This window comes from Sciurus vulgaris (assembly GCF_902686455.1).
Source record: "Sciurus vulgaris genome assembly, chromosome: 2".
Lineage (NCBI taxonomy): Eukaryota > Metazoa > Chordata > Mammalia > Rodentia > Sciuridae > Sciurus > Sciurus vulgaris.
Window position 1 is genome coordinate 176,237,583 of NC_136462.1, and position 23,335 is coordinate 176,260,917.

General features: G+C 46.7%; 1 protein-coding gene across 1 annotated transcript in view; it reads right to left on the minus strand.

The window, feature by feature from the left end:
* Nucleotides 1–16,421: 16,421 nt before the first annotated feature.
* TGM3 (transglutaminase 3) overlaps nt 16,422–23,335 on the minus strand; it is a 42,859-nt gene continuing 35,945 nt past the window's right edge. The window contains exons 11-13 of the mRNA XM_079118730.1: nt 21,454–21,611; nt 17,508–17,641; nt 16,422–17,083 (exon numbers count right to left, since the gene is read on the minus strand). Coding sequence (XP_078974856.1) covers nt 16,936–17,083; nt 17,508–17,641; nt 21,454–21,611 — 440 coding nt within the window. The 3' untranslated portion in view covers nt 16,422–16,935. The remainder of the gene's footprint in view (nt 17,084–17,507; nt 17,642–21,453; nt 21,612–23,335) is intronic.

The window sequence follows — 23,335 nt, forward strand, 5'->3', positions numbered from 1 at the left end:
CTAAGAGACCTGTGAGACACCATCTAACTGACCAACATACGCATCATGGGAGTCTCAGAAAGAGAAGAAAGAGAAAAGGGGAAAGGGAACATTCACAAGACTAATAGTTGAAAACTTCTCAAATTGATGAAAGACTTAAGTATCGCATCCAAGAAACTTAATGAACTTCAGGTAGGAGTTCAAAGAGATCTATATCATGATACATTATCATCAAACTGTCAGAAGTCAAAGACAGAATCTTGAAAACAGCAAGAGACCACAACTCGGCTTCTATAGGGGTTCTTTATAACATTGCCAGCATATTTCTCATCAAAAACTTTGGAGGCTAGAGGGCAGCAGGTTGACATATTCTAAGTGCTAAAAGGAAAAGAAAACTGTAAACCAAGAATCCTCTATCCAGCAAAACTCTCTTTCAAAAGTAAGCAAGAAATTAGCGCGTTTCCAGATAAATGAAACCAAGGAGGTTCATTGTCACTAGAACCTACCTTAGATGAAATGAAATCATACTAGGTAGTAATTCAAAGCTCTATTAAGAAATACAGATCTCAGCGGGGGGTGGTGGAGCACACCTGTAATCCCAGGGGCTCAGGAGGCCGAAGCAGGAGGATGGTGAGTTCAAAGCTGGCCTCACCAACAGTGAGGCACTAAGCAACTCAGTGAGACCTTCTCTAAATAAAATACAAAATAGGGCTGGGGAGGTGTCTCAGCAGTTGAGTCCCTAAGTTCAAACACCGGTACCAAAAAAAATAAAAAATAAAAAATGCAGACCTCTGTAAAGGTAAATACATAGACAGTTATAAAAAAGCTAGTGTTATGATAACAATGGTCTGTAGATTTTTAAATTTTCTACATGATTTAAATAAAAAACAACTTTTAGACAAAGTTAGCATAACTGTAGTTTGTAACCACATATTTGGTTTTCTATATATTTTAAGAGACTAATGCATTGAAAAGCACTATTAGCTTTTGTTTCGAACACAATGCATAAAGATGCAATTTTGTGACATCAACAACTGAAAAGGCAGAGCTAGAACTGTAATGGGGCATAGTTTTTGTATGTCATTGAAGTTAAGGTGGCACAAATTTAAATTGGAGTGTTGTAGCTTTGGGATGTTAAATGTAATCTCCATGGTAACCACAAAGAAAGCAGCTACAGATTGATTTCATTTATATGAGGTACCTTGAGAAGTCAAATTCAGAGAGACAGAAAGTAGAATGGGGGTCACCAGGGACTGGGGGAGGGGTGATGGGGAGCTATTGTTGAATGAACATAGCGTTTCAATTTTGCAAGATGAAAAGAGTCTGGAGACGGATGGTGGTGATGGGTGCACAATAATAGGAAAGTATTTAATACCACCGAACTGTGCATTTAAAAATGGTTAAAACGGTAAATTTTATGCTGCATGTATTTTATCACAATAAAAAAGTTGGAAAGAAATTTTTTTGCTCAAAGAGGCTGAAAAGTATGTACAATTATTTCTAATTGTTGGGCTGGGGAGATAGCTCAGCTGGTAGAGTGCTTGCCTTGCAAGCACAAGGCCCTGAGTTCGATCTCCAGTATCGCAAAAAAACAAAAAACAAAACAAAACAAAAACAACAACAACAAAAAAATATTTCTAATTGTTGATAGGGAAACTGAGGCTCAGAAAGGGGGAATTTTGGCCAAGGACCTCACTGGGACTTGTCTCTGCGCCATTCTCACTCTGCCCTGGTCTCCTCCATTACTGTGCCTGGCCCTTTCTCCCCACTGGAACCACACATGAGGTCTCTGCTCAGCCTTTCGGAGTTCCTGGCGGAACTGGTGTCTCAGCCTGAGTTTTGCAGGCGGCACGCTTCAGTAGGAGAGCGAGCTCATGCCAATATTGGAGACCTGAGCTCAGGAACAGCCCAAACAGATATGGCAACTGTAGGTGGTGACTACATAAAGCAAATAAGCATCTTGCTGCCCTTAAACAAACCACATGGCATGTGATGTCCCTGGTGCTGGGTGGGTCTGGAACAAAACTTCCCATTGAGCTGGGCCACGTGCTGGGGGAGTGGCCCCCCTCCAATAGGTGCTGAGAGGATATCAGAAGTGCCCAGCAGGTACAATGTGGTGGGGGGTCTCCAGGACCCCATGATTGTCCTTCTCTCACTTTCATCTACACAGATACATATACATAAAACAACAAACTGGATGTGTCTGAAGTTAAAAGTTCCTTAGATCAATTACCACTGAAATCCCAGTCTTCAGAAGCCACCATGTGTGAGTTTTAAAATAGTGATTCTTAAACTCTTTTTCTGCTCTAAAAATTGACCTTGGGTGATCTCATCCATGCCCATGACTTTGAATGTCACTTACAGTTTGATGTCCTTCCAATCTCTTATCTTCTGAGTTCCAGAAACCAATAATCGACATCTACTGGAAACTATACCAGGATAGCCTCAGGTTCCAAAACACATGTCTCCAATCTGCTTGATGGCATCAGTTCCCACCCCTGAACCCCCCTGGAAGCCTGGGATCCTCCTCTATGCCCCTGCCCTCACCAGCATCCAGTTCCCAGCACCCATTTGTCTTGTTAGAACATTACCTGAGGAATTCTAAATATTGTATGAACTCAACCATATTGAGCTTTTCCTTTGGGCCATACTGAGTCCAGATGGCTTTTTGGATGTGAAACAAAAAGGCTAAGGCTATTGAGAGCTTGAGCTTGAGTGAAGAGAGCTCAGGGCAGGGGTTGTCACACACATTCCACGGAGAAGCCTATCAGGTGTCTTGGCAGATGTGTTAGGAGCAGAGATCTGGAGTGTCTTGGTTGAGTTTCCCTGGAAGCAAACCTTAAGAAAATAATGGTGCAAATAGATGACTTGGGAGGCGATCCAAGGAAGCGGAAATGAGGGAGCATTAAGGGTAACAGAAGGAAGGAAAAACTTGTCATACAGTGTATGTTAAAGAGTTGATTACTATGGGTAGCTGGGGCTTAGTCCCACCAGGGAGTCTCTGAAGAACTGTATGGAATACACCCCAGAACTATTCTTCCAAAAGACCAAAAGACCTCCAGGCTGATACCAGTCTCCACAGCCTGTGGATTATCCCCAGGGGTGTTGACTTCTCAAATGCACCTTCACATTTGCACCTTCTCAAATGCATCTCTTTCAGAAGAGCCACCTTCCGATGCTCTTCTGAAAGCCAAGCAGAGATGCCACGGCACGCACTGCATATGGGTGGTGCACGGGGCGAGTCATGATGTCTACTTGCAAAGGGGAGGTGAAGTGAGCCCAGCTGCTGGTCCCCACACCCACCAAGTCATGCTACTTCCCTGATTACTTTATGCCCATTAAAGTCCTATCGGTTGTTTGATTTGAAGAAGGCATTTTGCAGCTGGAGTCACTTGAGAAACACTTCTCTGAACGGTCTGATTTCAGCACTAATGAATAGGTTCGCTGTGCGCCTATTACTCTGTAACGCATACGCGAGAATGTGCTTATGGAGGTGCCTCTCCGTATGTATGTATATGTATGTTTGCCGTCTGTGTGTGTACACGTCAATTGGGGCATTAAAATCTCATTCAACTCACACTGGATCTCTGCTAAAATGCAAGTGTCCCTGCTGAGAGGACCCTCTTTGAGTTGCTATTTGCTTTTAATGTAATTACTGACAAGATGGAATTTCCATCTGCCATTTTGCTTTTTTTTTTTTCCCTTTAATCTTTGTTTCTCTATTTCTTCATCACTGACTTTTTGTGTAAAATATTTTCTTGTATTTATTTCCTTCGCTCTCATTTTAAAGTTATTTTCTTGGTGGTTGCTTAAAGAACATTGGAGTTTGGATGAATGCTAACTTACTCTCCATCACGTCCACAAACCGCTCTAACGCAGCTCTTCTCTTGCCCCTCTTTTGCGTAATTGTCACCATACAGATTGCATCTTTATACATTGTCACACACATTCCACAGAGGAGCCTGTCCGGTGTCTTGGCAGACGTGTTAGGAGCAGAGATCTGGAGTGTCTTGGTTGAGTTTCCCTGGAAGCAAACCTTAAGAAAATAATGGTGCAAATAGATGATTTGGGAGGCGATTCAAGGAAGCAGAAATGAGGGAGCATTAAGAGTAACAAAAGGAAGGAAAAACATGTCATAAAAACATAGTGAAAAACATAGTGAGTTGGTCAACCGGGTTTTGTAATTACTGCTTTATGCTGTTGTTTTACAAAATTATTTAAAAAGTTCCTGAGTGGGCCTGGGAGTGGAGCTCAATGCTAGAGTGCTTGCCCAGCCTGAGGGAGGTCCTGAATTCCATGCCCAGCACACCACACACACACATTTTTAAAACTTGTGGCAAACTCTAACTAAGATAAAACTTACGATCTTAACCACTTTTAAACATGTAGTTCAGAGGCATGAAGTACATGCACATCCATCACTGCCATCTAGAACTCTTTTCATTTTATAAACTGAAACTCCGCTCATTTAACAATAACTCACCTCCCAACCCCTGCCAGGCACTGCTGTTCTTTCTGTCTCAATGAAGGAGTAACTCAGGTAAGTGGGATCCTCCCATTTTGAGCTTTTGTGATTGGCATGTTTCACTTAGCATGGTGTCCTCAAACTTAATTCATGTTGTAGCATGGGCCGGAATTTCCTCCTTATTAAGACTGAATAATATTCCAGTGTGAGCGTGTGTTTGTGTGTATGCATGGTGTGTATCACATCTATCATATCTTATCTTATTAAGACTGAATAATATTCCAGTGTGAGCGTGTGTTTGTGTGTATGCATGGTGTGTATCACATCTTGTTTTACCCATCACTTGGGTATATACCTAGAAGTAGAATTGTTGGATTATATGGTAGTCCTGCATCTAATTAAAAAAACCTGTTTAACAAAACATCATCGTGTTTTCCATAAAGGCTGCACTATCTTACATTCTCACTAACACAAAGATTTTGCATTCCCACTAACACAAGGATTCCAGTTTCTCTTTATTCTTGTCAACACCAGTTATTTTCTGCCTTAAAAAAAATAAGTAGTATTTGCTTTACAAAGTGTACAGAAATGGCATTTGTGTTTCTTTGATGCTTCATTCCATGGGTTCACCTGTCAGTCTTTATTGCTAGTACCACACTGTTTCGGTTCCTATAACTTTTTTGTAAGTTTCAAAAAAATCAAACAGGAGAACGTATGACACAGCCTTCTAAGTCCTCAGGAAGATGTCAGATCTTCAATGTGGACATTTAACTCCCAAGATCTTATGTGTTTTGCCATGTTCTTGTTTGACCAAACTGGTATCACCAACCCAGGCAGCCACTGATACTAAACGGTCACTACTGATTTGACAAACACCCTGGGGAAAGGATTTTTCCTGCAGAGAAAGTTCCAGGTGAGATCAGATAAGGACAAACATCCCATGAATGGAACTTTTCCAGAGAGATTCAAGATAGATCAAATAGTAACAATGCTTTGAGGGTGGATTTTCTTTTTTTTCTTTCTTCCTTTTTTTTTTGGTATTGGGTAGCTTCAAACCTAGTCTTCCCCTCTGGTGGCTACCGACTGCTGCTTTTACAGATGCAGGGACCCTGAGGTGTCTGGTTTCTAAAGGTACCACAGAGAAAGGGAAGGGAGAGGGAAACAGGTTAAGTCATAAAGCCACAAATCCTAGTGCTTTTATTGAGATTGAGCAAGTTTCCATTAATAAGTGTTCATCAGATCATTGTTAATTTAGTTAATTTCAAGAGTTCAGTTTTTCTCAGTGTCGTCATTGCTTTTTGTCCTGAATTACCATCTCTGCAACATTCATTTTTATATGTGCATATATATTTTATTATGGAAAATTTTGTACAAATATGTACGAAAATATGGATAATAGAATAAGTCAGTCCCAGGTACCCATGAAGCCAGGTTCAACAGGAACTAACCGTGGCAGCTTTGGTTTCATTTTGACCTGTCCTGTTTCATAAGAGAGGAGAGTCTGAGGCAAAGACATAGGGACACCTTACCAAGGAGGGCTTTCTGCAGGTCAGCCATGACAGAACCACGCATCTGGGTGAGGAAGGAGGAAGGATCGATCCATTGCGCTCCATCTTTGACGAGAAGATCACCAGCAGACCATTCAGTGATCTGTACTTCTAGTTGCATACATGGGGAAGCTGAACTTGGGTCCTTAGCATCAGAAGGAAAGTCCTGGACAAGGACTGAGTCCAAAACACAGGGGAGAGGCTCTCAGGTGCCAGAGCCAGTTCCTGCAACTGTGACTGGGACAAATGACAGGTGAGGCCTGATACACATCACCTCCTACCCCAATACCCTGTACAATGCCTTGTACCCTCTCATGCTGGACTAGGACGTGTTTTTTTTTTTTTTTTTTTTTTTTTTTTAAATTATTGTGCTGTACTGGGCATTGAACCCAGGACCTCACACACGCTAGGTAAGCCTCTACTACTGAGCTACACTCCAGATCAGGGCATGCATTTTTAACAAGCTTCCCAGGTGTTTTTTCCCATGCCCCTCAAGACAGGTTCTTGCTAAGTTACTGACGGTCTTTATAAGTTGCCAAGGCTGGCCTCGAACTTATGATTCTCCTGCCTCAGGTTCTCAAAAGTCCTGATCCCTGCTGCTTTTTTTTTTTTTTTTTCTTTTGTGTGTGGGTGTGTGTGTGTGTGTGTGTGTGTGTGTGTGTGCGCGCGCCAGGGATTGAACCTAGAGGCGCTTAACCATGAGCCACATCCCCAGCCTTTTTTAAGTTTTATTTTGAGACAGGGTCTTGCTAAATTGCTCAGGACTTCACTAAGTTGCCGAGGCAGGTTTTGAACTCACGATCCTCCTGCCACGTCACTAGGGTTATAGGCATGCACCACCACACCCGACTTCCCAGCTGTTTTTAATGCGTTCTTAGGGTGTTGGTTCTCCTTGATAGCAGACTGAAATCACAGGTTTCGTCTTGACAGTCAGCTAGTTGTTAAATTCTGTGGGCTGGTTCTAGTCTAGGTCTCCCTCTGCTGGTGGTGATTAAGATTGCAGCAGGCTGTCCCCAATCCTCAGCATCCTTGAGTCTTAACACTCAGGCCACAGGTAATCTGCACCTGTCTTTGTGACGTCAAAGAGAAGGGGGCCTCTTCTCTGTTCTAGGCAAACCCTCAGAATCCTGATATGATTCCTAGCCTGGGCATCTCTCTGGAGCCACGGATCCAGCCCTGTTTAGACCGCTTCTGACCAAAGGTGAACTCAAACCTTACTTTGTTCAAATATCTTTCCAATTACGTCCAGACAAGATGAATTGCGTCCTTGCTGGTTCTCTCAAGTCCTGGTGCTGTGAGGCTTGGGTGGGAATCATGCTGACTGAAGTGCTGTTTTTTCTAATGCCTGGATCTGGTGGTAAGAATTAAATCTGACCTGGACTGAGCACTTCCTCTCTGTCAGACTCAATATCATTAATTCAATCATTGTCACAATTCCCTGAAGTGGGCACCATTATTATCTGCATTGTACAAGTGAGGAAACTGAGGTACAGTTTAAGTAATTGGCCTAAAGTTATTCAGCCATTTGACGGGCAGAGTCCCTTGGTCCAGGTAATCTGGTGCAATAAATATTATTATGTATATTGTTACTGTGCTCAGGCACTGTTAGCTACTTGATGTTGATGATCATATTAAGTTTTGCAGAAGAGAAACAGGAACTCAGAGAGGAAAAATAAGAAAATGGAGCCAGGTTGAGTCTGTTGGCTCCATGCTCCCCTAAGCCAGGGGACCTCTGTTGGTAGAATTTACCAAGTATGCTCCATGGACTGCCTGCATCAGGTTCTCTGCATGCCATTAAAAGAATATCCTCATGATTCTGAGCCAGCGAATTCAGGGATGGGTTGTGAGAATCCCCATTTTACTAAGCTTCTCCTGTCAATCCTGATTCACGCAAATGTTTGAGAAATCTCACTGACCTGCTCCCACTCATTAGAGCACATCCCACCAGTCACTTTAGATAAAAATGACTTGAGCACGGGGCTCCTTCACTCTCTTAACAGTTAAAGTGCTTTCCATGCACAGGCTCTCTGACAATGGTGGATTAAGATTCTGAAGCTCTGTATTGTTTATTTAGTAAAATGTCCAGAATTAGCCAGCCTCAAGACTGTGAAGCAGCTCAGCAGGACCACAGAGGATTTTGTTCTTTCAATCCCTCTATTCCACTACCCTGGATTGCTGATGGCTCTTTGTACTGTGGCTGCATTGGCACCAGATGGCTGCTGTGGATCCGAGCATCTTGCCCAAATCACTACTTCCCCAGATTTTGTTGCGGCAAGGGCGTTGCATGACATAGGCTCAGCCAAACTGATATTCTCACTGGGAAAAGAAGGAGAGGACATTGGGAACTCCATTGTAGGGGACAATGGTAATGGTTTCAGTGGCCACAATGGGTTCTTATGCCAGGTTATTCTTAGGTCAAGCAATGAGATCCTCACCTGATAGGTTTGTGATATATTTTTGACTGTTATGCTGGCTGTGTGGCTACCAGGGCCTCGTACACACCGGGCCAATGCTCTCCCACTGAGCTACATCTATAGTCCTCCTGTTTTCTAAGTTGGATTCTCTAATTTTTTCAGCTAGTCTGTGAAATATTTCAGAATCTTTACAATATTTTCTCCTCTCCTTGATTCAGCCAGAGTTAACTTCTATTGCTTACAGACAGGTCTACCATGCTTGGTTCAGGTCTTAGCTGCAACACAAGTCCATGGAGGGGTCTCGCCTGGCCAGTGGGGAATGCTGCTTATCATTCCCAAAGACAAAACCTGTCTTTCCTTCATTATTTTTTATCACAATCTGTCTGAATTTTTGCTCCTGGCTGGCTCCCCACTAGGGTATGGGCTCCACAAGGCCACAGACCACTGTGTTCTTATGTGGAGAGCATACTCTCTGACACACAGAAGCTGTATTTGATTGAAGAGGTAGAGGGATGCATGCTTGTTTTGAGTCTGGTTGACCTGGGAGTCGCCAGATGGCTGACGAGTCCCTTGTCACAGGCCACATTTCTCCCTGCGGAGTGACCTGGAGACCTCAGCTCTGCTCCTCCATGATGACCAGGCCTCTTGTTGGCTACGAGAGGGCATCGTGAAGAGAAAACCCTGTTTCTAAGCAGCGTCACAAGGATTGTCTCTGCCCGGGGTGGGGAAAGTGGCTGCGTCCTCAGCCAACAGACACCAGCCAAGCACAACAGGGAACCATAATACAATTACATTTAGAATAAAGGTTATAATTGGCTTTAATATCTCCTTAGACATTGACAACCCTGGAAATAATAGGGGAGACAGTCGTGACACCGGGGAATTATCCACCAGCCTAATGCACGCTGGGGCTTATTCCAGTTGTCGTTGCTGCATGCCAAACTCCCCCAAAACTTAGAAGTGAAAAATATTCACGTATATTCCCAAGGGTGAGAGGTTTGAACAAGGCACTGTGGGGATGACTGGCCTCTGTTCCACAATGTCTGGGGCCTCAGCTTGAAGACTCAAGGGCTGGGGCTAACTCGACATCTAGACCCGAAGTTACCTGGAGGCTTATTTATTCCCATGGTTGGCGGCTGGAACCTCAGCTGGGCAGATGGCTGCACACCTGCATAAGCCGCTTCGTGTGGTCTGGGCTTCCTCAAGCGTGGTGGCTAGGTTCTAAGGATCAGTGGAGAGAGACGGAACCACTGAACGTTCAGGCTAAAAGATGGGGCTGTCAGCTGCACACCTCTTCCTTGACCTCCTGCACCCAATCCCTTGGCATGACTCACGGGCTCTGCCTCCACTTCTGAGCCCACCCATGGCTTCCAGCCTGGTCCATGCCACCATTATGCCTCTGTTACCTGGACGGTTACGGTAGCCTTCTCCACGGATTCCCTGCAGCACCCAACAAGAGCCCAATCCTGTCACTTCTTTGCTCCACACCTTTCCGGGCTTCCCATCACGTTCACAATAGAAGCCAAGGTCCTCACCATGGCGTACGAGGCCCTGCTGGAACTCTCTTTGCCTCCTGCCTTCTCTGTCCTCCCCTCTGGCTACCCTCACCCTGGCTCCTGCACTCCGGGAGCGTCGCTTCCTTCATGTTCCCCATACACGCCAGGCCTACTCCCACCTCGGGGCTCTGCCATTCGCTCCTTTAGATCCACGTGCGAGTTCCCCTCAGCGTTCACGGTAGGCGTGGACTGTACATGACCCGTCAGAGGGCCTCTCCTGTCCAGTCCCTCCTCACACATACTCCCATTCTGGCCTTTACTCCCCAGTGTACTAATCATTACTTGGATTTTTATTTTGTATTTATGCGATTATTCACTGCGTCTTCTAACTCCTCAGCTCCGCCCCTCGGACAGGCCTTCAATCCTCCTGACTCAGACTTCCAGAAAGCACAGATCATTTCTGATGAGTCTCCATGACTTAGTCACAGGAGGGGCTCAATAATCATTTGTGCGTCAATGAAATCTCAGTCATAGAATTTAATGGCCTGGTGACCCTAGGAGTTCCTATCTCGCAGGATAAAAAGCATTAGATTGCCAATGTCACATAAAAAAAAAAACTCAAATCTTTCTGTAGAGTTATGCTCCCAAACCCCACAGGCATTTCATAATTAAATAGGACTGAAACACTGGCAGTCCGATAATTTTACATGTGTCTGAATTTTTTCCATGAACCAGTAGGGGGTGTTCCACTCTCATCCCTAAGGGCTCAAAAATATTGGAAAAGGCACATTCCATATTAGCAACAAGTGTGTCCTAAGTGGGGGAAGGAGGAAATGTCTGACATTTTTAAATTCCTTTGCGTGCTCATATATTTAAGGAATTTTTATGTTGCGAATGTGTTTGTGTAAAATGTTTTAATGGGTCTGCTTATATTTAAATATTTTTTATTATAGAGAAAGCTAATTTACTAAGAAGTGGCTATAAATTTGAAGTATTCAGGCTTGAACTAATAAGAAGCAATATAAGAAGTAAAATAGAAGTAATATTACTTTAAATAATAAATAGAAGTAAATATATGAATAAGTAATATTTAACTTTGTTCTAAATCAAACCCCCTTGATTCCCTGTCCTCTGAGGCATGGTAAACGTGAAGGTTTAGTTGGTGAAAACCAGAGACACAAGTCATCTGAGGGGTGTCCAGGTTGATAGAACTGCTGCACTAACACTCCACTCTCACTGCAGTTCTGTACAGTACAGGTGAAGCCTCATGTCACGTTGAACTTACCACGTCATGTCACCAAACACACCATGCTGCTATAGTTTGGATCTTAAGTGTCCCCTAGAGGTCCATTTTTGGGTGGTGGTCAAACCTTATAGAGGTGGGGCCTAGCGGGAGGCCTTTAGGTCATTGGGGGCATGCCCTTGAAGGAAGTGGTGAGATCACAGCCCCTCCTCACTCTGTCTTTTGAGTTCTGGCCATGAATTGAGTGATTTTGCTCCACCATTTGATCCCACCATGATGTGCTGCCTCGCCAAAAACAATGGGCAATTAAACATGGACTGAAACCTCCAAAAGTGTGAGCCAGAACAAACTTTTCTATTTATAAGCTAATCATCTCAGGTATTTTGTTACTGTAGCTGAAAACTGACCAACCATTATGAAATGCCTGTGGGATTTGGGAGCATAACTCTACAAAAAGATTTGAGTATTTTATTTGTAATGTGATATCACTACATTATTTTTTAAATTGCCATAGTTGATCATAAAAAGAAAGGTTCATATAAGAGCAAAGAATGGAGAGAACTTGTTCTAAACCACTATTTCCCCCTGGATACCAGGGCATAATAACGTTCACCTTTGGAAGTTGCTGGCAGGACAAATGATGTTCTGTCGGGGGAACCCCTGGTACTGGGCATGCTCCAGGTTGGATGTCGCTCTCTGAGGCTAACTTTCCAAGGAAATTGTGATCAAGGTTGAGAGGGAGGGTGGCCCAGAGCCAGAAGAGGAAGCCAAAGAGACTGCTTCATAGGAATGAGAGAGCCAATAACTTAGCAGTTACAGGAAAGGAGACTTGGAGGAGTCATCCAAGAATGCTTCTGCAGGGTTGAGCACCACAACAGAGAAACACTTCCTTGAGATTCTGCATCATTTACCTCCCTGCCTCTTTGTAACCTTGTCATGGCATTTATCACGGGAAGGTAGTACTCCATAACATACAGATCAGGCCCTAGGATCAGACCACATGGGAATGAATCCCAGTTCTGCCACTTACTAACCTCACTTACCTGTGACCTCAGTAACTCCCTAAGTCTCTGCTCCCTCATCTGTAAATGGGACTAATACTAGTACTATCCTTAAAGAATTATTGGAAGGATTAAATAAATATCTATCAAAGCCTTAGAACAGAGACCAAAAAAGTGTACGCTCTCAATGAATGTTAGATGTGACAATTCTTTCAGTCATTCCAAGCAGTCGCTTCATTCATTATTTAATTCATTCATTTATTCATCTACAATGTCACTCATTTAACTCCTGAACATAGATGGGCACTTAATTTGCACCAGATACTGTCTTGATGTGGAGGTCATGGGGCTAAAAAAAGAAATGGTTCTTGTACATGACAAGTACGTGGTCTAGGAGAGGGGAGAAAAGACAGTCAGTTGACTTTATGTCAAAATATTCTAGAAAGACATGCGCACAGGGAAGGAGAGATCAGAGAAAGGAGGGACCATGAGTGTTTGGGATGTGGGGTGCAGTCAGGTGGAGAGATATAGGAAAGTGTCCCAGAAGAGGGACACTTTAGATTTGGGTGCTGGAGAGTAAATAAATGTCGAGGTGGAAAATAATAATATTTAATGCTCTTTTTCTGCTTAACGAACCACATGAAAATGTGATACGGCAAGCGGATCTGTGGTTGGCTACTTGGGTTGGTCAGTTTTCTGCTGGTCTTCATTTCAAATTCAGTCATTTGGTAGATGCAGGGGTACTCTGGGTATCTATTCCTTCTTGAAGGAGTTTTCTGGTTGTGTCTTTCAAGGAATTCGTTTAATCTAATTTATGCAAATTTATTTGTATAAAATTGTTTGTAGTATCCCTTTAAATTCTTCAAATAACTTCTTTTTCTGATGTCAGTAATTTGTATCTTTATTTTTTCCCTGATCAGTCTGGCTAGAGATGGAAGGAGGAAGCTGCATTTGTTGATTGCATTCTTTGTTTCTAATATAGGACACAGGTTCTCTTCGGCTTAGGATGGGGTTTGTCCTGGTAAGTCTCTCTCAACACAAGACATCGCTTTCCCCAGATGTGTGGAGCCACTTAACTGCAAATTTGCACCAGCCTTGGGTGTCCTGGTCACAGTATTAAATCCTGTGTCACAAAAAGAATGGCCTAGTTGGGTGCATTGGCACCCGCCAGTAATCCCAGCAACACAGGAGGATTGCAAGTTCAAGGCCAGCCTCGGGAAAGACACAGATTTAAAAAAAAAAAAAAAAATTTAGGAAAGGGGTTCAGGGGCGTGACTCAGTGGTAAAGTGCCTCTGGGTTCAATTCCAAATGGCCCAAGTCACTGAAAGTCTTCCTTGTTCTGCCCCCTGGTCAAGGGCTCTCAAGTCCATTCCCACAGTACTGCCCTGGTCTTGCTGTCTTAGGTGGGCTAATTTCCACAGCTCCTTTGGACCATAATCCCTTTATTCCCTTATCAGGACTGATGCATCCCTAGCTGAGTTATGCTATAATTGAATATTTATTGGTCTGGAAACCCAGAGAAAGGGTAGGAACTGATCTCGAGTGGGCCTCCTGTTTTCGCGCAGAGGAAAGGCTTCTCCAGTGTCTTCCTACACAGCAGGATACTAATAGGAGGGGCATCATCTGTCTCTGTGGGCTTCGAGGGTCCAGTGGCATCTGGAGAACCCAAATCTCTGAGGTCTCCACCCAGATTACCCACTCGACATCCCCTGGAATGATATGGAATGAAGATGTGCTCTCCTCTAAATCACTGTTTTCTTACGCCACTCCTGGTACCAACTATTAGCTGGTCCTCCAGAAAATAGAATGGAGTTGCAGTTATGAAATTAAGAGATTTGTTGAGTGTGTGATAAAGACTTTGAAAGATAATAGTGGGAGAAATGAGGGATGTGCAAAGGAGAGCTTCCCTCTGCAACCAAGATCTGTCAGTCTCAGTCAACCCGATGGGGAGCCCTAGAGCAAAAATCACCCCCTAGAGGAACCCAGTGATGGGTAGGATCCAGCAGGTCCTGTTTCTCCTACTGGTTCAGTCATTGCCTGGAGCTACCCAGCAAGAGCATGGCCTACGCTCAAAAGGTGAGATGAAGCCTGAAGGTGCTAACAGCTGAAGCTGTCAGCTAATTGCCTTCCTTGCAGATGAACAAGGTATTTCTCAAAGGGACAAAGGAGTGACATGCATCCATGGTTGACACAGAATGGATCAGGTGTTTTCACATAGTGGTCTTGGGACAGTGTCCCAAGAGGGCGGGAACAGAAGTACACAAAACTTCTCAAGGCACTGACGTTGGGAATTCACACGATCTCTCTCCTGCCAGGTTAAAACTTGGCTGAAGCAGGTCAATCACCCAGGCTCAGCTCCAATTCAAGGGGTGGGAAAAATTATTGTGGCTAGTAATTAGAGTAGCCTCAGGAAAGGCTGGCTGGTGAGGATGATGCTGGAGGGAAGGAAATGGAAATTTCTAGGGTTTCTTTCTGTCAGCATCCAGAGCCGAGGTCTGTCTATTTTATGCAAATGCCCCTTGTTGGGGTCTGGGGGGGCAGAGCCTCTAAGAGGATTGGAGTGCCACCACCCACAAGCCAAGGCAAAGGGCAGACCCCAAGAGTCCACAGAGAGGGGGAAGAAGTTCGAAAGAGGAGACCCAGCACACCACGCTCGGCAGCTGGGGTTCTGCCGTGCGGCACAGACTTAAGAGTGCACAGTCACCTGAGTGGGGGACCTGGTGGGAGTTCCTGGGAGACATGGAGGCCAAATGTGGACACAGGTTCTGCTACTGGCTTCCCCCAGCAGATTTCAGGAACTGCTTGAGGGGCAGGCAGAGGACAGAGCAGCAGAGGGCAGACCACTGGCCTATTGCTTGGTGGGGCAAGAGGGGATGAGCTTCCCCAGGACCAAGGGACCTCATGAAGGGGAACTGGGCGGCCATCGTGAAAGCACTGTGAACTTTCATGGGACGTAGTGGTGGATGGGTCTACTTTCAGGGCCTCTTCTGAGAGGGCCATGCTGACCCACATCAGAAAACATGTCACATAGAAAGACTGCATAAAATATCGCCTGACAGAGGGCTATGCAGCCTGTGACCTCAGGGCTACGAAAGCAGACCTTTGCCACTTCTGAGTCCCTTTACCCCTGTTCTGACCCTGAAGGATCCGGTGACAGGAGGGAAGGAAGAGATCAGTTCAACCGTGCCTCCTTCACAAGCCTGGGGCAGACCTGAGCTGAGCAGGGGCGAGAAGCCCTAGGCTGATGTGGAGTCGGGGTTTCTGCTTAGCCTGGATTGATGCCTTCAGTTTGGAGAGTAAAGCAGAATTGCTAGAAAGAGATTAGTCAGTGCAAGGAACAGGAAAGCTTGGGGTTATTTTAAGGGGCAAAGATGGAGGAATGTGTGCAGGCAGAGAAGGTTCTGGTCGGCAGCACAGAGTGGCCAGCTAAAGTGGCGCCTCTCTCCTGTTGGGAGAAGAGGGCGAGGCACCCAGAAGGTGCTGTGGTCTGAATATGACTTAGAGGATTCCTCCATGGCTCATATGCTGGAGGCTTTGTTCCCAGTGTGGCCATGTTAAGAGGTAGAAGGACTTTTAAGAGGGAGGGAGATACTGGGAGGTCACCAGGTCACTGAGAGGCACTGTCAGGGATTAGGTAGTTCTCCTGGAACCGCAAGTTAATTTTCATGAGAACAAGTTGTTTTAACTGAGCAAGACAGTCCCTCCCATTCTCCGACTTTTTCCCTCTTACATATACTCCTCCAATCTGCCATGAAGGTCTCACCAGACCTGGTACCATGCAGTTTAGACTTTCATCCTCTAAAATGGTGAGTCAAATACTTCTCTTCTTTGGACAGTATCCGGCCTTGGGTGTTTTGTTACAGCAACAGAAAATGGGCTAATACATCAGGAAAGAACCCAGTGTGAGCAGAGCCTGGGCCGCCACCAGCAGCCCGTCCTGCCAAAGGGTTCCAGCAAAGACTTTGAAGTCCTTTCTCACTCTGACACGTGTAGAAAGACACTAAAAGAGTTTGCCCAGCACACAGAGAGTGCTTAGAACCTACTGTGACAAGGAGCTCTCTCCTAAGGCAACCTCATCTGTTTTCAGACTTCATGTTAGAAATCTTTCCATATATTGGCTTGAAATGTCTTCCTATTTTTGCACCTGGAGCCACACAGAACAACTCCGCTTCCTATGGGCATTGGAAGACAGAGGACAAGCCCTCCTCAAGTTCCTCCCTTCTCCAGAAGGACTTGACCCCAGATAGCCCCGCTGTCTCCTCCACCACCTCAGGTGAAACAGCAGTCTACTAGAGTTGGTGCCGGGTGATCGCACTTATTTAACATTTATTTTGCGTGTAAGGATGTGATGCCACAGCAGATAACTAAGCATTCCCTGCCCTCCACGGTGACCCCAGGGAGGAGCAGGTGTGTCCCACGTGCAGGCTGGAGATCAGCAAACAGTCCAGACTGGCTTCTCCCTGTATCCGTTTGGAGAGTCCCTGGGTCAGTGCTCTGCCCTGTAGCACTGATGGGCATGAAGGATAAGCAGGATCATGGGGCTCACAGCAGGAAGCTGCAGGGGGCAGCGGTCAGGAATGTGCAAAAGTGATTAAGTCACAGACCAGGGTGGACCCTGGCCTGGCCTGGGGGTGAGGGGGATGGGAGTATGTGCTGGAAGTCCGTGTCCGGCAGCCTCAGAGGATAGAGCGGGCTTCCCAGGCTGGACAACACGGGCAGGGGTCTCACTTCACCGGTGAGCTTCCCTGATCCGTGGTACCCAAGTTTGTATAGGGGCCGCCAAGGCCCTTCACTCAGCCACATCGATGGACAGCATGGCCTTGATGGCGGGGAACTTGTTGCAGGAGAAGTCAGCCAGCAGCTGCTTGGTGCCACTTCGGGTGGGCAGGATCTCAAAACGGACCCGGGACCGCTCCTTGGGACGCAGAGCTGGCACGCTGATGGGGAAGGGTACAGATCAGTGTTGATGTGGGACTCGCAGACCTTGGACTGGATGGCCCTTTTGTGGCCCCAACCCTGACTCTAGTGGGGGCCAGCACTTCTTCCTCCAGCTGCTCCTCCGGGTCACCTGGTCCCTCTAGCCCTGTGAAGCCCAACGGCGAAGGCGGGGAGGATTCATGGCCCCATAATCAGGCTGGGCTCTAAGGACGAGCTCTGAGCTCTGGTGACTGGGACATCCCAGGAATTCAGGACTGGTGAGCCCCCAACCTAATGCAAATTCAGACTCTCGAATTTCAAGAGCACCCCCTCTAAAGAGTGAAGAACTCAAGGCAGAGGGAGTGCTGTTTGTCCTGCCCAGGGCAGGCCCTTCCGTCCCTCTCCTGCCATCGCCCACACTGGCCACTCGGGCCTGGGACTCACTCGATCTTGAGGTTGCCCCGCAGCAGGCCGCTGCCCTCCACCATCAGCACACAGTCCTTCACCGGCTCATCCAGGGGGTTGGAGAAGAGCATCTGCACGTTCACAGGCTTGCGCACATGGGCCTGGTCCAGCACCTGCGGAGGAGAGGGGCTGCTGAGTCAGGATGCTGACTGCCCGGCCTCTACTGGCCACCTGGTGAGGGCGGGGCAGGATGAGGTGGTGACAGATGGGGAAGATGTCCCTGAGGACATCCTGAAGAGGGGAGGGTCATTTATTCAGCTCTCCTAAGTGCCCGATCAGCCATCGCCATCAACCCCATGCTATGGAGGGGAAAACGAGGCTCAGAGAAAGAGCGGGGGTCTCTTGCAGCAGCCGAGAGCAGGATGGCTTCTCTGCTGGGTTCAGAAGCCCTGGTTCCAGATCATCAGGGAAGGGCAGCCCCTGCTTCCCAGGGCAGCCCAGTCCCACTGACAGCTGTTGGGCTTAGGAAATTTTCGTGCTGAATTTAATAACATTAATTTTCTTAAGCCTCCTGCTAACTGGGCTTGTGTTTTCCCTCGAATCCTGAACGTCCCCTCCAAGGAGGCTCCACAGGCCCCTGAGGCTGCACAGACTCAGGCTCACAGCCAGAGCCCTTCGTTCCTTGTCACGGGTGGTAGGTCCCCCACCTTCATCCAGGTCACTCTTCACTGAGGACAACCCAGGCCGAGTTCCTTCCAAACTTCTGAAGTCCAGAAGGTTCCTTGTGTCACATTGTGGTCTGAGTAGGGCTCCTACCCAATCTTCACCAGTCAAGGTGAAGAAAGCGGAGCCAGGGTTCGGGGTCAGAAAAGTGACCTGGACTATTTATTCACTCCAAAAGACGAAGCTGTTGTCCTTCAGCAAGGAGCCAGCCAGCACTCTGGGCAGACATATCTGGTAGAGACAATTATCCCTCCCCTCCTAGAAGAGACCAAATGAGGTCACAGATGGGAGGAAAGTGTTTTGGAACTAGGAATCAAAATCGTGTGGCTGGCGGATTTCTTTTCTTCTACTTTTAGGATCACAGAAGGTTGCTGTGTGTGTTAGTTTGGTTTTCGTTTTTATCATTAGTCCTCACGGCAACCAGTTCCATCGTGACAAAGCTTTCAGATGGATTCAATAGCTTGGGAAATCCACACACTAGGAACAGTAGGGCCCTGCTGGTTCCAAAGCCTTTGCTCTTTTTGACAGGCCCTGCAATACTGACCAATAATTTGTGCATAATTGAAGCGGTTTTGAGACAATGATAGGCACTATAATTTCTCCCGTGGAACTCATTTAAGTGTATGATATAATTTCAAGAGTGAAGCACTATTTTATGCTGCAAGGATATAACAAAGCCACATAAATAATGTCATGTATTTCTCAATGATCTTTGAGATTTCTGTGTATTTGTTTCTTTTTCTTTATTGCTACTTATCATCTTCTCCTACTAACCTGATCTGCAAATGCACTGAGAGGAGAGCACGAGGGCCACAGGTCAGCGATTTGGAGGACATCAACCTCTGGAACAGTGTTTCCACTTTCTGATTCCACAGCCTAAGGTCCTCAATGCTAATTGCCAATCAGTGCCAGATGAAATCATGGGATTTTATTCCCCAATTATTATCTTTTCATGCAAATCACCTTGGTGAGTTTAAAAACCTGTGCCCTGCTCTGAGTGAGAGGTATGCATTGATTTGTTCAATCAAGTCAAGAAAGTCTCCGTTTCTCCAGAGGCTTAGAGGAGAGAATGTGCCTGCAAGAAGAAAACTGAGGTGCATTTCATAAAGATGGAATGTGAAGGTTGAGGATAGTACCCTTCTGGCCTGTGCGTGTTCTGATTTCCTTTCTAAAGATATTATGGTGTCTTTAAAGATAAAGTAGCCTTGATATGGAAATCCAAAAGATGTAGGGCTAAAGTGTTGAATAAAAGATAACGCTATAAGGAGGTCTGAGGATATTGGATAGAGGAAGATAATGGGAAAAAATAGCTTCATTTCAACACTGATCATTTTAAGGCAAAATGTTTCCATAACTGAACTGGCTGCTAGCCAGCGTCAATTCCTAGCCTGGGGCATTGGAACCGACACTTGGCCATCCGTTGTGTCAACAGAGATGGGGAGAGTGTCTTGGCAAAGCCTTGTGAAGCAAGAGGGCTGTACTGCACAGGGGACAAGCAGGGACTGACAGTGCCAGCTGTCCTCTGCCTCCCCCGGGGAGGGAAGAACACCAGCCCAGACCAACAGCTCTGTCCGGTCGTGACCCCAGGAGGGCTCTCTTTGTGTTTTACAAATATTGATTATTTCCTAAGATACTGTGTCTGGGACACAGTGACCAGCCCAGAACACAGGGAGCACCTGCCTTCTTGGGCTTACAATCAGGGGAGGGGACCAAATCATTGTACCAATAAACAGAGATTTCAGCTGGGACAAATGCAGTGAAGGGAGAAGACAGAGACTGAGCACGTATAACCGGGGTCAGGCTTGATTTGTAGGGGTGGTCAGGAAAGGCTTCCCAGGGGAAATGGCACCCTGAAAGAGAAATATCTTATTCCTTTGAGAGAGTTGGGACAACTGAGACTGTTAAGGGACTTTCTCAGTGTTAGTGTTGATAGTTCCGGGGACCCAGATATAAGCCCAGGTCCATTTGTTTGCTCAACCTGAGGTCAGAAATAACTGCCTCCCTCTGATGTCCTCACACGGGCTATCCAGGCTCTGGTTCTCGAGCCCCTGACCACTTCCCATTCTAAAGCATAGTCTAGACTAACCAGCGCTGTGAAAGGGTGAATTGCAGCCGGTTGCATAGAACGGACCCTGCACCAGTCTGGGCACGCTGGGCTCCTTTGCCCTCTGAGGTCAGGAAGCCTTGTTGTAGCTGGGGTGTGACTTGGGCGGGGTGGGGCCGGGGAAGCCACAATTACTCTGTTCCTGTAGCAGCCCAGAACTTGGGAAGCCAGCAGTGATTGGACCGAAAAGGCAATGGCTGTCTGGCCAGTGGGGGAGACAGGGAAGGTCTGACCCTTGGGCTCTTGAATGGACCCCATCGTCTCTGCCCAGCCATCTGCCTGTTCTTGCTAGCCAATTCCCCCTCAGATTGTGCTGCCTGGCTCCACACTGGACTGGGTAGGATAGGACCTGGGGGCTAGAGAGCGAGACACAGGCTTAGAGTCCACACAGAGGCTCCTTGTTGGTGCTGAAGAAGGGACAGAGGGCCGCTGGGGCCTCCTGCAGATCCGCAAGCCCCGCGTGGCTGGGCTCCTAGGAGGGAGTGTGGGAGCAGAGTCTGTAGACAAAAGCAAGCTCTGAAAGCAGAGGAGAAGTCCTGGGTCTCAGCCACTTTGGAGATGCTGCTGCTGTGACCCATGCCTTGGAAAGCACACCGGCTCGGTATAGGGGCCTGAGGTCCAGCCCTGGCTCTGGCAATCACTGGCTGTTTCCCTTTCCCTGGGCCTTGCTTCACCCAGGTGTGAACGATAGGGTATAAGAACCTGAGATTAGGCTTCTAAGAGTCCATGATTCCACAACCCCGGGTTCCAGAGAATGGAGAGATACGGGAGAGTCAAGTCCACTAGTTACCTGATCCATGGGCAGTGACTGAGCTGCAGCCATGGAAGGTCACAAAGCTTTCCCTGGACCCCTGCCTGTGCCTCTGTGATTCCTGAGCCCAACATGGCCCAGAGTACAGCACGCACTCAGTAGGGGGTGAACAGGTTGAAGAAAGCCCCACTCAACCCTGCCTTAGCTGATGTCCCCATTGGGTCTAGAGTGGGGACCAAAGAAACAGCCAGCAAATGTGCCTGTTCATCTCTCCAGACAGGAAACAAACACCGGGCTGATGCAATGGGCAGAGACCAGGACCAAGCCGAGCCTGGTTCCCTGCTCCTTGTGTAGAGCTGCAGGTGACGGTGGGGGTGGGGGCAGAGGCACCCCTCCCCTCTCCTTACCTCCAGGGTCAGGGTGGGGTTGTCCAGGATGACGTCCCGTTCCACCACCACTTCGGCCTCATCGGTCACCTTGCATATGGCTGTGGTCCGGATCATGTTGTCTGACTTGAGGTACTTATCATACTGAGCATATGAGATCTTCACAGGATGCTGCACTTCTGGAAGGAGAAGCCGGGGGAATGTGCAGAGGGTGAGGACAGACCTGGTGTCAGGCCGGGGCAAGCAGGTAGGAGAGCCCTCCCTGGGCCAGGCCCTGTGCAGTTGGGATGCAGGGCCCAGGGAGAGACCAGAACTAGTTAACTGGGCAGACCCTGGAAAGGATGGGCTTCCCCCTTCCTATCCTGGAAAATGTTGAGGGGCAAGTTTCCTATTAAGAGGCAGGAGAAGAATAGGAAGGTTAAGTGATTGCCTAATGGCAGTAACAATAACGATGACAATCCAATAATAACTGGGAAGGGAAGCCTGAGTATCAGCTAAATAAGGGCTTAGAGCCTTCCCAGTCATCTAATGACCCGGATTCTATTGCAACAGCATCTTAGCAACCTCCCCTCTTCTGGGCTCTCCTCCGTTGAAATCATCCACATGTCAGTAGACACAGGTTTGAAAGACTACATTTTTCCAAATCATGTTGCTCCTCTTCCATGTCACAATACAAATCTTCCATGGCTTCTCACTGCCTTAGGGATGGAGACCCTCAGCTGTTCCTGCATTGTCTCTGCCCAGCTCACCTCTCTCTTTTTTTTATTTTTTTGCGGTGCTGGGGATTGAACCCAGGGCCTTGTGCTTGCAAGGCAAGCACTCTGCCAACTGAGCTATATCCCCAGCCCTCCCCTCTCTCTTAAAGAACCCTCCACGTTTCTCATCATTCCTTACACAGAACAGGCACATTTGCATGCTGCCTCTTACAGATCCCCCACATGGAACTGCCTCCCCTGGCCTGTCTCCATGTGTCTGATTCCTCTCCAGGATTCAGAGCATCTCTTATTGTGACACTGCAGTCCACCTGCCCCTGCTCTGCTGGCCCTGGACAGTATTCTCCCTCATTCAGTTATGCTGCTTTTGATGCTGAAGGTATTTGCTATCACTGTCCATCACTTTTCCATCACAGAATGGAAAAGACAGTCCCTTGTATCAGCTGCTCCAATCCTCGCAGTGACTGAATCCTCTTGATCCAAACCTGAGGCTCAGAGAGGGCAAGAGACTTACCTAGGATCACCCAGCAAGCACAGGACAGCATCAAGACTCCAGGACCACTGCATCTGCCTCCCCCACCCACTGCTCTCTCATTTCAGTCCACTGTCTCTCGCAGAAGGATGTTTTTAAACCCAGTTCTCTTATGTGGATTATTATTGGTCTCCAGAAACCAGGGGTGTAGCTCAGTGGTAGAGTGCTTGCCTATCATGTGTGAGGCCCTGGGTTGGATTCCTAGTACCACAGACACCACACACATACAAAAACAAAACAAAATGCTCTTCCTTTGAGTTTCAAAGGTAAATAATATCACCCGTATGTATATGTAGAAAGTACCAATTAAAAATAAACAAACTAGCAAAAGAAAGATAAATAGAGTAGAGGGAGGAGAATAGGGAGGAGGAGAAGAGGAGGGAAAGAGGGACAAACAGGATTGAAATAGAATCTGTGCATGTATGATTTTTGTCAAAATGAACCCAACTACTAAGTATAACTATAATGTTCTAATTTAAAAAAACAAAAAGAAGTAAACATTGATGTAACTGCATCACTATAGTATGCTGATTTTAAGTCCTTTGGGTATAAACCAAGGAGTGGGATAGCTGGGTCAAATGGTGGTTCCATTCTAAGTTTTCTGAGGAATCTCCACACTGCTTTCCAGAGTGGTTGCAACAATTTGCAGTCCCACCAA